The sequence below is a fragment of the Macrobrachium rosenbergii genome, chromosome 40 (assembly GCF_040412425.1).
Source record: "Macrobrachium rosenbergii isolate ZJJX-2024 chromosome 40, ASM4041242v1, whole genome shotgun sequence".
In the NCBI taxonomy this organism is placed as follows: domain Eukaryota; kingdom Metazoa; phylum Arthropoda; class Malacostraca; order Decapoda; family Palaemonidae; genus Macrobrachium; species Macrobrachium rosenbergii.
Window position 1 is genome coordinate 10,588,014 of NC_089780.1, and position 17,421 is coordinate 10,605,434.

The 17,421-nt window shown below is 35.2% G+C and overlaps 1 protein-coding gene across 1 annotated transcript in view; it reads right to left on the minus strand.

Moving 5' to 3' along the window:
* Window positions 1-9,896: 9,896 nt before the first annotated feature.
* LOC136826017 (nephrin-like) overlaps window positions 9,897-17,421 on the minus strand; it is a 588,861-nt gene continuing 581,336 nt past the window's right edge. The window contains exons 24-25 of the mRNA XM_067082876.1: window positions 13,479-14,232; window positions 9,897-11,123 (exon numbers count right to left, since the gene is read on the minus strand). Of these exons, the coding sequence (XP_066938977.1) occupies window positions 10,561-11,123; window positions 13,479-14,232 (1,317 nt within the window). The 3' untranslated portion in view covers window positions 9,897-10,560. The remainder of the gene's footprint in view (window positions 11,124-13,478; window positions 14,233-17,421) is intronic.

Sequence of the window (17,421 nt, forward strand, 5' to 3'; positions counted from 1 at the left end):
GGCTTCACTTAATTCAAATCCTACTACAATAATCTTTTTCATAGTTTTCATTTCAATTTTCAAAATTATCGGCAACTTTCCTTATAAAGACCTGTATACTTTTACCCAATTAGCTTACTACCATAATCGCGTACTTAAAAACCTTTGGTTTATTTTTTCTGGAGGTCTTAATTTAATTCAACTCCTCCTATTATAATCTTTTACACAGTTTCCACTTACTTCAATTCTCAAAATTATTAGCAGCTTTCCTTCTACAGACCTGAACACTTTTCCCCAATTTGCCTATTACCTTAATCGCGTACTTAAAACCCTTTGTTTTTTTCCTGGAAGACTTAACTTAATTCAACTACTCCTATTATAATATTTTTCAGTTTCCACTTACTACAATTTTCAAAATTATTGGCAGCTTTCCTTCTACAGACCTGAACACTTTTCCCCATTTAGCCTACTACCATAATCGTGTACTTAAAACCCCTTTTTTTTCTGGAGGACTTAACTTAATTCAACTCCTCCTATTATAATCTTTTTCACAGTTTCCACCTTAATTTTCAAAATTATTGCCAGCTTTCCTTCTACAGACCTGAACACTTTTCCCCATTTAGCCTACTACCATAATCGTGTACTTAAAACCCTTTTTTTTTCTGGAGGACTTAACTTAATTCAACTCCTATTATAATCTTTTTCACAGTTGCTACTTACTTCAATATTTTCAAAATTATTAGCAGCTTTCCTTCTACAGACCTGAACACTTTTCCCCATTTAGCCTACTACCATAATTGTGTACTTAAAACCCTTTGTTTTTTCTGGAAGACTATAATAATCTCTTCCATGATACTAATACTAGCACTACTCCACAGTTCAACTTTAATCTGTTGCTCTCTCACATCCATTCCAATTGTGCTCTTCAATACCAACTTCTCTATTTCGTTTCTCCGTTCCCGCTTTAGCATTCTTCCTCCATCCAAGAATTTATCTTTTCACTTGTTATTGCTGCATTATAGTATGAGGTCCCTAAAATAATTACTTTCATTATTTCCCTCCGTTCATCCGCTTTAATACTTCCATCCTAAATTTATCTTCCATGTCAATGGAATTATACTATGAGGACGCATGCAATATTATCTCTCAACTTTAGAATTATATACATATATATATGTATATAATTCTTCTTCAAGGTATTCCAGTCACGAGTCAATGGGAACTTCAGTGAATAAGGATGTATGTTCCTTATTCACAAAAGTGACAATTGGCTCGGTACTGGAATACCTTAAAGACGAATTACATTAACTCGATTTGCCACAAGCAATTAGCCAGGTCATAGAATTAATAAGATTGTGCATATGTGATTGTAAATTTATCTTCAACGGGGAAAATTTTAAACAAACTTTTAGGTTATGGGAATGGGAAACCCACTTTTGCCTCTTCTTTCAAATTTATGTATGGAATTTTTTTAACGCCTGTACGTCCCCAAGATTTTCAATTTTCCTGTAACATGGTACCGTTATGTTGATGATATTTTAGCCATCATACCCGAAGATTTAGATGTAAATAGCATATTGGCTCAACTAAATGATCAAGTCCCTTCTATTAAATTTACACTTGAGTTAGAGAAAGATGAATGTTTACCTTTTTTGGACATTTATATTAAAATGGAACCTTTTAATTGTAAATTTATTACTTAGAGGAAAAAGACAAATAATTTGACATATATACACTATTATTCAGGACATCATACAAACATCAGAATGTCAGTTTTTTCATCAATGTTTCTTCGAGCTTTGCGAATAGTCAGTCCTGATTTTTAGATCAAGAATTCAAAAACACCAGAAAAATAGGAAGAGATCTACGCTATCCAACCTATATTATGGATATTTGTTACAGTAAAGCTATTAAAACCTTCTATGGAAAATCGGAAAGAAAAAAAGAAGTATCCTCAAACACCCTCCGTTTGCCACATTTTAGTGGATTTGAAGCTGTGAAACCTTTTTAAAATTGTTTAATACAAATGCATCCTTCACATATAATAATAGTAAAAAAAATCAATTATAAAAAATAGCGCCCGAAAAGATAGCAATATTGTACGCAAAATTCCATGTATGGATTGTGATTCATTTGACTTAAGTCAGACCAGTAAAGAACTGAACACCACATTAAAACAAAACACAAATACTCAAATAAGAGCAGGCCAGACTGCGAAAAGTCCCACAGAATACGCTGGACGCAAAGCCAAAATTGTCACGTTGTACGGAAACTATTTCCAGGAACTTGTTCGATTCTTTTTGATACAATTGACCTGGGAGTAATTCTAATGTAAGTCAAGGATTATTTTCTTTTGACACTGTAATAAAACATATGTTCCAGAAGGAATTCAAAGACAGAATAAAGAGGATTACAAATAAGTAGATTTCGACGTTAATCCGTTGGCCATTCTGTGATCTCCCAAACTTTTTGTATTCCCTCAGGACTTATACCCACCATATATATAGGCCCTTGTCTCTGTATATCATCAGTTGCTGGGACGACGTCTTGGTAATAAGACGAAAGGACTTAGCATCTACAAGGTTTCATTTTTCCTTCGTGGCTGGAACTTTGCTGGTATAATCATCACTTTTTTTTTTAATTTTTCGTGATTTAAAATCAAATATACATACATACATATGTATAACTGAATCACGAAGGAAAGAGAAGCAACGGAGTGATGCATTGCTTCTCCATTGTTTCTCTTTCCTTCGTGGATTTTGTCTTTCTTTATACATACATATATATACGTATATATATATATATATATGTATACACACACACACATATATATATATATATATATATATATATATATATATATATATATATTTATATATATATATATATATATATATATATATATATATATATATATATATATATATATATATATATATATATATATATATATATATATTTGTGTGTGTATGAAAAGAGCTGTCTCAGGAATGATCCTTTCACAGTGAACGTGTTTTTTTTCTTGTCATATAAACTTTCCATCCCTCACTTTAATGACGACAAGAAATTTTCAAAGACCTGGCCAGGTAAATCCACTTAATCTCTCATAAGCTTAAAATGTTGGCCGCCAGAATGCTTCAGTTTTGTCAGTGGCTGAAAACTATATTTTTTTTAACGTTGAGTTTCTATTGTGTCTTGTGTCTAGACAGAAATGTCGCCCGTTCATTCTTAAGAGGATTTCTTATTGGCCAAAAGGCTAAGAAACAATGATGGTTTTGGATATGTTTTCTCCCTCTCTCTCTCTCTCTCTCTTTTCTCTCTCTCTCTCTCTCTCTACACACACACACACACACACACACACACACACACACACACATATATAAATATATATATATATATATATATATATATATATTTATATATATATATATATATATATATATATATATATATATATATATATATATATATATATATACATATACTGTATACATTACGAGTAAATCTGCAAAAACAGCTACAATGGAAAAGTGCCCATGCAAATATCAAATGGGAGAAAGGGGAAATACCATATCTCAGGTACAATCTCCACCCTCGATTACAATAATAGTTTTGCAAGTGCACAGGAAACTATGTATACAAGATATGATCATCAGATATGGAAATTTTTATAGACAGAGAATTTTCTATGTTCCAGTTAATTCTAAAGAACACATGGAGTGACAATTTCCTTGAGAATAAGGTCCAAAAAGATAATGTCCTTTGTGACAAACTCATATTCTGACTTTCTTTAAAAGCCACCTGAGAACATCTGACCTTTGAAATGAGGTGAACTCATAAATAATATGCGGTTGCTCTAAGAACACATGGATTCTTACTATAAACAATTGGACTGTTTTGAGAATAAGATCCTGAAGTCTTGATAATGTTATTTCAGTGACAAACTCATATTCTGTATTATTTCATGGTACATTGGTTTCAGTTGTCCTGTAAATGTTGTAAAAGATTTGTGAAATGTAAATGGCAACATGACATTGTTTTATGGATTTTTAGTTTCCAATGGAACATTAAACATTTGTACTTTTATAAGATTATGGTTTTTATTTTTATTAAAAAGATAAAATAAAAAAAATAATATATATATATATATATATATATATATACTATATATATATATATATATATTATATATATACATACTACATTCTATATATACAGTTAATATGGCTGAGGTGGGTTGATATCGATTCTAATTACAAATACCTGAGTTAAAGTGATTTTGGGTGAGCCGGTACCAACTTATACCTCCTTGATGGTCGTTGTTTGAGGCGTTCTGAGTTCTTGTCTTCCGCGGGTCGAGCCCGCGAGACGACGAACTCATTATCAACTAAAAAAAAAAATTCCCCTTTGGGTAACATTACGTTATTTCCGAGGTAGAGTGAATTGGGTATCAAAGGACGTTTGTAGCTTAATGGTTATATAACTTCTTGATGTTTTATAGACGTCAAAAGACGATGGACGTCAAGGGACGGGACGTAATGATCAGTATGTAAATCTATACAGGACCGGAATTTCGTTCTCATTTTTTTTTATTTTTTTAAATTCATTATCCCATCCAATTTTTTTACAATTTCATTATCTCGTCAGTTTTTTTTATAATTTCATTATCTCATCTTTTTTATAATTTCATCATCTCACCTTTTCTATAATTTCATTATCTTGTCGTTTTATAATTTCATTGTCTATCTTTTTTATATTATCTCGTCGTTTTATAAAATTTTTATAATCTTTTTTAATTTCATTATCTCATCTTTTTTTTATAATTTAATTATCTCATATTTTTTTATAATTTCATTATCTCGTCTATTTTATAATTTCATTATCTAGCCAATTTTTAATAATTTCATAATCACACGTGTATTTTATAATTTCATTATCTCATCTATTTTTTTATAATTTCATTATCTCATCTATTTTTCTATAATTTCATTATCTCATCTTTTTATAATTTCATTTTCTCATCTAATTTTTTATAATCTAATCTAATTTTGGGATCATTTCCTTACCTCATCTATTTTCTATAACTCTATAATTTCATTAAATGCACCTACTGTTCTATAGTTTTATTATCTCATACTTTTTATAATTACATAATCTCACCTATTCTTTTATAAATTTGTTACCTCATATATTTCTTTATGAATTCATTATCTCATCTCTTTTTTCATAATTTCATTATCTCATCTATTTTTTATAATTATCTCATCTATTTTTCGTGTTCTGTAAAATAAAACCATTGTGCTGGCTTTGTCTGTCCGTCCGGCCTTTATTCTGTCCGCACTTTTTCTGTTCACCCTCAGATCTTAAAAACTACTGAGGCTAGAGGGCTGCAAATTGGTATGTTGATCATCCACCCTCCAATCAACAAACATACCAAACTGCAGCCCTCTAGCCTCAGTAGTTTTTATTTTAATAGAGGTTAAAGTTAGCCATAATTGTGCTTCTGAACTATATAGGATAGGCCACCACCAGGCCGCGGTTAAAGTTTCATGGGCCGCGGCTCATACAGCATTATGCCGAGACCATCAAAAGATAGATCTATTTTCGATGGCCTTGATTATACGTTGTAGCGGCTGTACAGAAAACTCGGTTGCGCCGAAGAAACTTCGGCGCAGTTTTTACTTGTTTAAAGATTGCTGTTGATGCTTAAAATGATTTCAGACTTGTTTATGGAACCGATAATACATACTGCATGTTTGAACTGTTTTTATCTAAATAATTACTTTCTAGGAAACTGTATTTGTAGTTTTTTTTTATTCTAAATATCAAATCAATACACATTTATTGTAGTGTAGCCGAGCAAATGTTAACTTTGTCAGGGTTTATGTAAACAAATAAAACCTGTTATGTTCACCGCACTGACGGATGGAGATACGTGCATTATCAATTTTCTATTGAAACATATGACGCATTTCCAGTTTTAGTAATGTGTATGCATGCATTTTTAAAACAATGCACGATGCAGAATTTATCTGGGCTCTAGTAACAATGTGTAGGCCATTTAATTTCTATATTTCTATTTTGTCGTCATTTTTTCAGCTGGTCAAGAAAGGTAAAAATATAAATAGGACTTTACATTCCAAACTGTACAGAGATTTTGTAGTTTCATATAACACATTTTATGATTATTATCTAGATGTTCTCAAAATGTAAACGGTAATTACTATTTACAGATACGGTCAGGAATATCACTAAATGTGATTTTTTTTTCGTGATTCTATAGATTCGTCCTTCTACCACGCAGTAATGTTATACATTACATTACACACTGTCATTGTTTATAGACATTAAGCTGTTGTAAGCAATAGCTTAATCTGATCTTTGAGCAGGTAGGCACGACGACCAAATGTTAGAAGGCCACACTATATTCTGCTCTCGTTAAAAGGCCGCACTATATTCTGCTCTCGTCAGAAGGCCACACTATATTCTTCTCTCGTCAGAAGGCCACACTATATTCTGCTCTCGTCAGAAGGCCACACTATATTCTGCTCTCGTCAGAAGGCCGCACTATATTCTGCTCTCGTCAGAAGGCCGCACTATATCTGCTCTCGTCAGAAGGCCGCACTATATTCTGCCCTAACATTCTGACGTCTTCCATCACAGGCAGGAAATATCAAATATCGAAGGAAGTTTTTGGGGAAAATAATGGCAAAGTATTTTATATTATCCTTTCATTCATGTTACCAAAAGTGGACCTCGACTGTATAATATTGGGGCATAACTTTTGGCATGTGTATGTATGTATATATGTATGTATATTTACATACATACATATATGTATATATGTGTGTATGCGTGTGTATGTGTTTAAGAAGTGACTTCACAATAAGCCGGAAGATCACATTTTCATTTTGACTCGGTTTATTTAATTTAAAAAATAAAACCTTAATAACACAAAAATACCGCATAAATGTCATAAACAACAAATAAATTCTAAACGAACCAAAGCAATTGACCTCAGCTTCCTAGCCTGACCGAAACGCGCCCTCGGGACACAATCTCTTGCGCCCGCCTGAGTTGCAGTTAATCCGCTTAAGGACAGTTTGCAATTCTGCCGGTTATTTCCCACACGTTGACCTAGCAAGCACAAAGGAAAATATTGCCGTGGAGACAATATATATATATATATATATATATATATATATATATATATATATATATATATATATATATATATATATATATATATATATATATAATCTACAGGTCACTTTTCACCAGATAAGCCACCTCGTTCTGATACTCTGGATGCGGCTTCGAATCCTGGTGCGGGCATCACAATTACGTCATATTCTTGTATATTTGGATTTAAGGCTTTGTAGTGGCAAGCACATCCAAAAAAGTGTGAAGTATTCGAGGAGTTAAGAGGGTATTGTGGTTGTCCCCCCCCCTCCCCCCGGGCTCCTAATTGCTTCTGGCTGTCTGTATTTGCCCTAATTTTTACCAGTAACCTTTTCACCAGGTCTTCCTTTTCTAATGTTACCAGTAAACTTTTCACCAGGTCTAAGGTATACTTTCTGCCCTTTCATAAACTGTGAACAGTTGGATACCTGTCGATAAATTCTGCAGTTGGTTTTCCCGTCATTTTTGAACCGATTCTTCAATTATTCAATCCTCCTCTTACTTTTGACTATCCATAATATACGTTTCCATATGCCAGTACGGCCAATCCCTTTCTGTTCTCTTCTTCTGTGCCGGCAGATATCATTCCATCATCCTGTTGGCTAACAGCTGTGATCCTGCTTGCGTTTATCGAGATTTCTTTTCCTATTACAAGAAGTTTTCAGTCAAAACAACTCTCTTGATAACACGGTGACACTTCTCGACAGTAATTTTAATCTGCTACGTTCCTTCGATTCAGTCCGTCAGAAGATGATAGGTCGTCTGTCTCACCATGCAAAAATATATTCATTTTAAAGAAAAGATAAAGAAATTCAACTTCAAACTTTACAAAGAGCTGCACGGTGGTAAAGCACTTAGCTACAAATTCAAGAGAATTTACGAGAAAAACTCAGGAAGGAAAAACTTCAAATTTCATTCAATTCAACTTAACTTTCAAGTTGGGAAAGCTGATGAAAAACGGGAGCCTTTTCCTGACATCTTCTTCAGGAGGATACCATCAACAAGGACGGTTAATGATCTTTCAATAGGATTCCGGCTTTATACTCCGAAAACTCCCTTCATCTTTCCTTAAGTATTTGGCTATTTTACTTACGATACGGAATGTGAGTGAATGATTACCGAGCTTTTAAAACAATGTTTATGATGACAGAAAGATGCCCACCCCTCCGCTGAATTCTGGTTTGGCAAAGCCTCTTCAATTCAACTCTAAAATGTGAAGTTATGGAAATCGAAGATTTCTTTTAATTTCAGCAATATCACGACTACCAAAAATCACATATGTTCCGTTACAAAGGCCCATTAACCTTATTCAAGGGAGAATTAACATAAACTGGATGGCTTTAAAAAAAATCATTCCAGTGCTCAACCATATTTTATATGTATAATTTTACCAAAAGATTTTTTTCACTAAAGAAACAAATAGCTGATGAGAAAAATAATGCCACCATAAACTGGTTACACATAATGATATAATTTTCAAGCTCACTAGTTGTAAGTAATTGCAGTGTGTTCAGTAAAAAAAAAAGCAAAATAAAAGCTTAATAACGAGCAGATGTTAGGCAAATAAAAAAAATAATGTTGATATTTTTGTATGAAAAATATATAGTCCAAAAAAAGCAACTAATTTTCATACGTACTCATTTTTCGAACCTTAGAAAACTGCTATAAATTGCTTTTCCTGGGATACATAGTTTATTGTTATTCATTATCTATAGCAACTATTATGCAATAAAACATTTTACCTTCATTTTTAACAGTGTAAACATACTAACTAACCTGTATTTATTAAAAATCAGTTCTAATCATAATAACGGTAATAGTTTTCACTCAGAATATGAAGCAAAGATAAATTTTTAAATTATGTTTACTGTCATTCACGATGTAATGCTCTTACATATGCAAGTAATGAGTGTAATGTAGTACATGATGTACTCAACGTTTTATAATTACGGAGTAATTAAATTGTATAAAAAATATTGCTGTCATTTCTGTCAGAACGTTGCACTAATTATGATGATAATTCTTAATGAAGGGGAAAGAGTGACCTATAGCACTAGCGGATCCGGGGAGGCGGCACTGGGCACGTGCCCCCCATCAAAAATAATGATAAAATAATAATATTGAAGATTTAGATTATATTAACATAAGAAATATAGAAATGGGAAAAAAAAAAAAATCGATTAAAAAAATATATATATTATATATATATATATATATATATATATATATATTATATATATATATATACTCGTATATATATATATATATATATATATATATATATATACACACACATATATATATATGTATGTGTGTATAATATGAAAATCGGTCCCGGCCCCCACCCCTGAAATTTTTCTGGATCCGCTAGTGTCCCTTAGGCATGTTTTCAGTTGCTAATGAGGTTTCAAAAATATCTCTTCAACAACTTGGATCTAATTCATTGCGAATTAAATTATACGTATAAATTAACAATACACCGACGTTAGAACAATTGAAAGATTATGTGTTTAAGTTTTGATGTATATACAGTCACGGTCGTGATGTGTGATTATCACGTTTATCGAAGTAATAATTCAGTCTCTCGGTAACAGCAGTGATATTTTCTTTCTTTGGAATATACTTAAGTAACTTTGAATATCATCTTCATTTGCTTTCTATATATGAAAAAAAAATTGCTGTCTAATAATTCCTTAAATTCTTTTGCCTGAGGGAAATGAACACCAACCAACGACTTCATTTAAACGTTTTATTAACGAAATCTTCCAAAAAACGTCCAGGTAAAATGCCTTACCTCTTATATCCTAAAATGAAATGAAATGGGTCCCTTATATTTACTGGCAAAAATCTTTTGTCGCTAAAGAGGGGGTGGAGAAGGGGGTTGGGAAAGAGATTTTTTGGGGGTAAGACTCTTCAGAAACTCACACCATAATGCTTTGAACACGAATGCATAATTGACATTCAGAAGCACGGAGAGGTACAGGCATGCACTCAGTCACGGAAAGGAATGGAGTCAGTGGAACGCACTTCTGAAAAATGGAAATCGTGACGACTCGGCGAGCTATCAGGACTTGGAGGAGGAGGATGTTCACAATATTCTAGCCACTATAGTTCTGAAAGGGTATTGTTGCTTTCACTTTGATATGTATAGATCTGTCTCTTTCACAGACGGATGGCTGTCGAACAGAAGCGATAGAAACGTGGAAAACAATGACCATTGGTTATTTACCATGAGATTTCTTATACAGTTTGTGTCGCGAGCTCACAGACACTCCAGCCCACTTCGAATCACTTTATCTGAGCGTAGAATGATTAGGCAACAGTTTTGATCATAGGCTTAAGTAATGGGAAAACAACGAGGGTTTTACAGAGAGCCCTTTCGAGCCTGTTGCAATAATTTCACAAACTGCTGTTGGCCACCTGCTCTGGACTGGTACAGGGCGCCACAGCCTGCTGGGAAGTCACGCTGCCAGAGATGTCTGTGGTCTTCGTTTCGACAAAACTGGTCGACACTTCCGGGGTTGCAAAAGTCACTCGGGGTCCTCCTCCACCTACTCCTACTCCTCCTCCTACACCAACACCACCACCTCCTCCTGCCACCCCAACCCCGCCATTCTCGCGCTGGGGGCACTGAGCAACGTTTGGTCCGCTTTTCGGCTGCAGGTCGTTCCTGTGCAAGACGCACGACCCGGTTTTGGGCAGGTCAAGGGGCGTGTGCTGGGCGATGCCTAGTCCTCCCCCACCGCCTGCGGGCACGCCACGATGCATCTGGCCGTGGAAACTGCTCCTTCGGAAGCGCTCTTGAGTCTCGCCCTGAGCGGCGTCCGCCAGGTTGCCTGGTTCCATCAGCGCCGTGGTGGTCCTTGAGTAGTCTGGATACAAAGGCTGGTACTGCAGGCCGGATTCCGATGTCGGTATCCTGCGACCCCGAGATCCTAAGGTGCTGTATCCCAGAGGGGTTCCTAGAACAGTGGCGAAGGAGTGAGTGCTTTAAAGTTATGATCAAGGCAACGGCATGGAATCTCAGAACTTCTTATTACACTCGGTACCCAAGTTACGAAAGTAGGTTCGAATATACTCTGTGAACAAATGTTTATTCTATGTATACTTTTCCATTGCCACCTCGTATTCTTCATTTGATCTATTCTAAAACAGCTCATGAAGTGAGATAAAACAAATCTGTAGAGGTTTCTATATCATTTCATTGTCTTTCATTGGTTTTTGCCGACTTTCTATGGTACGGCTGTGTTGGTCATATGTGAACAGCCAATAGCATGGAAAGTGCTTGGAAACCACATTCAATATAAAACACACCTTCTGTAAAGGTCACTAAAATATAAAAAAATAGAAAAAAAATTAAAGAACTCAATAATATAATAAAGTAAAAAAAAATTCAAAGGAATATAAATACTAAAAACGTAATAAATCCTTTCTAATCATTAGAATCCTTTTATTGAGAAAATAAAGAAAACACCACCAAGAATTCCATTCAGTTGCAATACATTTAAAACTCTTCGCAGCCACCGAGAGAAAATAAACAAATATAAAAAGTTTGGCCAGATTTCGAATGGGAAATGGATTGACAAAAATATGGTCGAGGGTCGGACTTCGACCTCCAAACTACTGCCTTGCAGATGCGGAGTTTGGCCAAGTCTTGATCAAAAAGCCAAAAAGATTTTTTTTTTTTGGGAGGCTCAGAAAGTTTTAGTTTCTATTTACGTTATGTTTTATCTGCTTAAAAGAGACGAGATAAGACTCAGTAGACAACTGAGACTTTGATTTCTTATGAATATAAATACAAGAGCGGTTAATTTCTTATATTTTCTATAGTTATATACTTAAGTTTAGGACTGAGAACAGACTCGTGTGGCAATTCTAAAAATCCCCATTCCACTGAAATGATTTAAATGATTTAATTACAGAGTAGCCTAGCTTTTAACATGATGATATAATTTTAATGGCATTCAATATCCACATGAATACGTTTTTAAGTTTGCTAACTTTTCATGGGCGACTATAAGAGTTCCATCGTGCCATTAACAATGGAATAATTATTCACCGATCAAGTTGAGTATCTGACCTGATAAATCAGGCACAAAGGATGCTGCCACACCAAGTCTTGTTAAAGTCAGGCTATTTACAAAAAAAAAAAAAAAAAAGTTCTTTTTGTAATTTCTTCGCAATAAACGCATAAAAGAAACCGAAAATGCCCCGTGCCAATGAACCCCAAAAAAGGCAATAAAATTCCTCCATCTGAAAAAATGACCTTAGCAACATTTTTCGAAATGCTTTCATAAACTGACGCCGAGGACTGCAACGGCCGTGGAATGGAAAAAAAAAAAGGGAGTTAAAATGCGAGTGAATAAAAGGAGATGCGGAAACAAAAAAAAAAGAGATAAAATGCGAGTAAATAAAAGAAGATGCGGAAAAACGTATAGAGTAATTTGTTTGGAGGGGCACAACTGAACTACTACTACCAAAAAAAAAAAAAAAAAAAAAAAAAAAAAAAAAAAAGTGGGAATAAATAAACAAAAAAAAAAAAAAAAAAAGAAAACAAGGCTTTCCCGTCCTAATGTATAGGACGTCTAAAAGGGGATATCGGCTATTATTTCCATCTGAGGTTTAAAAATGAGGAGCCGTAAATACGGAACAAGGGGAAGGGTAAAACGCGCATGAATCTCCAGATAAAACATTTACTTCTCTTTCCTTTTACGAAAGAGAAACAATTTATGTGCAGCGTTATGTATGGAACAGCAGCAAGGAATACTACAAAAACAAACTGCACTCAGAGAGAGAGAGAGAGAGAGAGAGAGAGAGAGAGAGAGAGAGAGAGAGAGAGAGAGAGAGAGAGAGAATGCTTGTAAAGTTGTAGCCCGGGAAAAAATAAGGAAAATAAATTCATGTGTAGCGGGAAGTAAGTGAGAAGAAAAACCATAACGTAAATGGAGAGAGAGAGAGAGAGAGAGAGAGAGAGAGAGAGAGAGAGAGAGAGAGATAAAAATAAGAAAGGTAATTAAATACCAGCGCATAAAATCACTACTTTCTCTGTTAAAGAGAATGATCATTAGCCAATAAAACGTTTAAATTTATTACCTAAGAAATTTGCAGCTAGCAAGAAATCAGATGAACGTAATATTTCATAAGGCAATAAACATCACCATAATATGAATATTAGAATATTTTTCTACGGTAAAGATCGAAAATAAAAACTCATACTTCCCTTTATGAGGCTCCTGGAAACAAATCATCAGGTATTACGACAAATACCATTACCATCTAGAATAGTTACCTCGACTTCCGCGTAAAGCCTTCCTCACCTGTTGAAAAAGATCGGCTGCATCTCGTGTCGAAGTAACTCGTGCCCTCGGCATAGACGCTGGAAGGAGACAGGCTCCCGTAGGGCATCATGCCATGCAGCGTAATCTGCTGTTGCTGTGACACCTGCTGCTGCTGCTGCTGCATCTGCTGTTCCTGCTGCGACTGCTGCGGGTGCGTATAAATCTGCGCCTGGTGCGACGGGACTAAAGGCTGATACCCGTGGGTACGGTGGTGCCCGAGGGGCATTTGAAACTGGCCTTGGGACATCAGCGGCTCCGTTTCGCTCCCGGGCGGGTACGCCGAGGTGTGCAACGAACAAGAGTACGTCCTCGGGTACGCCCTCAGGGTATCCGTGTGGTACGAGGTCAAGGACACCTGGTCCTCCGTCAGGTACCCCGAAGGATTCTTGCAGGACTCGTGCTGGGACTCGCACGGGAGGGCGTCGTAGATGCTGGAGCACAGTGACGTCACTTCCGGGTTGGAGACGAAGGTCGTCGGCTCCAGGAGGTTCGCGCTGAGGTTCGGGTCGGCTGCGTCGTTCCCGTTTCCGTCGTCGGGGGCTTCGTTGCCCCCCGGGAGGAGCTGCTGCTCGTCGAAGGCGTCTAGAGGGAGGGCGACGTTCCGGATTAAGTCGCCGTTTTGCTGCTTGGCTAAAATTCGGGTCATTGGGGACTGGGGCTGCGAGTGGACGCCAGTGTTGAGGATCACTAGGCTCGTCTGTTCCATGTCGTCTTCGTTGATGCGGTCATCGTCCTGGAAGGAGGAAGTTGTATGAATCAGATTGTTTCATTTAAAATCGACTATATTATTAATTGCTATAACCTTCATAAATCTAAGTCGAAATTGCTATAACCTTCATAAATCTAAGTCGAAAATTAATTATGGTATTTTCAACTTCCGTAAACTTTTATTAGGAGAAGGAATGATTCAATGTGACCAGGAAGCTATTCGTGACTGAATAAATTCGAGAGAGAGAGAGAGAGAGAGAGAGAGAGAGAGAGAGAGAGAGAGAGAGAGAGAGAGAGAGAGAGAGTATGAAACACTTGTTTTATATATATTTATATATATACACCTGTGTACATTAAGAAAGAACCAGGAGAGAGAGAGAGAGAGAGAGAGAGAGAGAGAGAAAGAGAGAGAGAGAGAGAGCCAACAACGCGCGGCGGCAGCGGCAGCAGTGGGCGAGAATGTCATCGCAGCCTGTCGCCTCAGCACAGGAGCTCATTCAATTGGGCAGGACAACGTCTGGTCGAGATAGAACTGCAGGAAGAGTGACAGGGTGTAAGACAAGCGAGTGTTCTCGGGGTCTCCAGCACTCACTAACCTGTCAACAGGGATAGAGAGAGAGAGAGAGAGAGAGAGAGAGAGAGAGAGAGAGAGAGAGAGACATGGACACGGCTTCCTTCGCAGGTACTATTATTGTGATTTTGCGTCGGAAGATTTTTTTATTTATTCGTTTTTATTTGGATTTGTTTTTGTGGGTGTTTTCTCTACGGCCGTACGATTTTTTTTTTATCGTTTTTGTTTATTTTGTTTATGTTTGTCTTTGGTTGAGTATTCAGAAAGTTATATATTACGAAGGGGTTTCAATTTATTTGTGTGTATATATATATGTGCGTGTGTGTATTATTTATACACACATACATATATTTATTTATAGATATACATACGTACATATATATATTTATATATATTTTATATATATATATACATAATATATATACAGTATGTATATATATATATATATCTATAATACATATACATTCATACACACACATGCATGCATGCATGCATCTGTGTGCATTGATAGATAAACTTATCGCTACGCCTCCGGGAATCTGCCACAGAAATTCGTAGATAAAGGTCACTGCCGAGTTTAACCTTTGAGGAATGAATCAACGATGAACTTCTCTGGCCAATTACACTTCTCCATTATCAGCAGAGACTTAATCCCCTGCACAAACATTGAACTATTCATCTCTTTAAGCTTCACGGACTAGACCAGTCTTTAAATATTAATGGATTCCCATTTCCACACATCTTCCAGTTCATCTAACTATTATTTTTTTTTTGCCTGTTTTTCATCCTTTTTTTAAAACCACTGTGCTTTATACACACTTCTCCAACCTATATTGTTATAACCCTTTGATATTTCCAACACCAAAATACCTGAGAACGATTAAATTCATGTTTTTCTCTTACCACCTAAATTTTTTAGCATCTAAATAAGTCTTCACAATGACTATTCACCCATTTATTATCTCCAATAAACTTTTTTTCATCCACCAAAACTTTTCTTAAACAGACATGCCGCTTTCTTCCTATATATATTTCACTGGGAACCTTTAAATACACACGAGACTGTAAGCTTTCAAATTCAATGTCAATAATTTAATTTTCATGGGATATCACGTCTCTTGAACTCATCAAAAGAACTGCGCTTTTACTAAACCCAGATTTTCGTCTCATAAAATTCCAGCAAGAATCGTGTGTGTAGTAATTACACACAGAATAAAATCTAAATTCATTTAAAGCAACTGTTCTACTTAAAGTATACGAAATTAACTTATAACGTCAAAAACAAAACACTCAATGATCTGATTCTTACTAATTCACGCAAGATGCTCACAGTCCAAATTCACATCACTTCTCCCTGTCAAGAAACAGGCCAGTCTTGTCTTTAAGGTGAATGTTATAGCCTTTAACTTTTATTTATTTAAGCATTTAGATGTTCAGGTACTTCTCAACAAAAATAAAGAGAAAGCCCTTCCATGTGGATAATTCGCATAAATTAGCTCTGACGTTCATTGTATACAACATCCTGACTGAAAATCCAACTGTAATTCTCGCCCGTGGAAATGTTTTAAAAACTAATAAAACGCATAATTATTTTTGAGAATTTACATCTTAGGAATCAATCACTCCTGAAGGGGACGTGTGGATGTATTATATATATATATATATATATATATATATATATATATATATATATATATATATATATATATATATATATATATATATATATATATATATATATATATATTTTACATGATCCAAATGCAAAGTTAAAAACACACGGAATGACATACACAAAGACTCACCGCTCCTTGACCAATATCCAACGGCAATCAAAAACACGAAAAAACGCAAGCATACACACACACACACACTCACACCTACACAATGATTTCTTTGCTTGCCTCCGACTCGAACAGACAAAGATTGGTGGCGGAAGAAATGCATGCGGAGAGTTGTGAGACATGCAAGCAAGCACTCGCCTGTTCTGGTCATTGATTTTAGGCGTCAGCACAACAGAATAGGCAGTGTCTTCTTTCTTTGCAACTCCGTCGTTTCTTCAGCTGTGTGTATATGTGTACGTGTATAATAAATAAATAAATATGATGAATATACATATGTACATATATATGTGTATATATATGTATATTTATTTATATGTATATATATATATTCATATATATATATGTATGTATATTTATATATATGTATATATATATTCATATATATATATATTCATATAAATAAATATATGCACAGACATATTATACATACACTTAAATATATACTGTATATATATTGTTCCTTTAATCGATTTTTTACTTTTTCCCATTTTATACTTCTTATTTATGTTATTATTATCTAAATCTTCAATATTATTATTTTGTCATATTTTTCATGGGGAGGGCACGTGCCCAGCAACCCCACCCCGCCCCTGGATCCGCTAGTGACGCATGAGGTGACAAATAAACAATAAATATCATATTCTAAAGGATGCTGAAATTCAGGCTGATCACGTCTTCAGACACCCTGAAATTAAAGACCAAATATTTAAAAACACTGAGGAATTATTCATCTTTATCTCACAAGAGACGACGCCCAAGAAATTCAGCGCAATACTCGGTGGAAAAATTCTCCGCGATA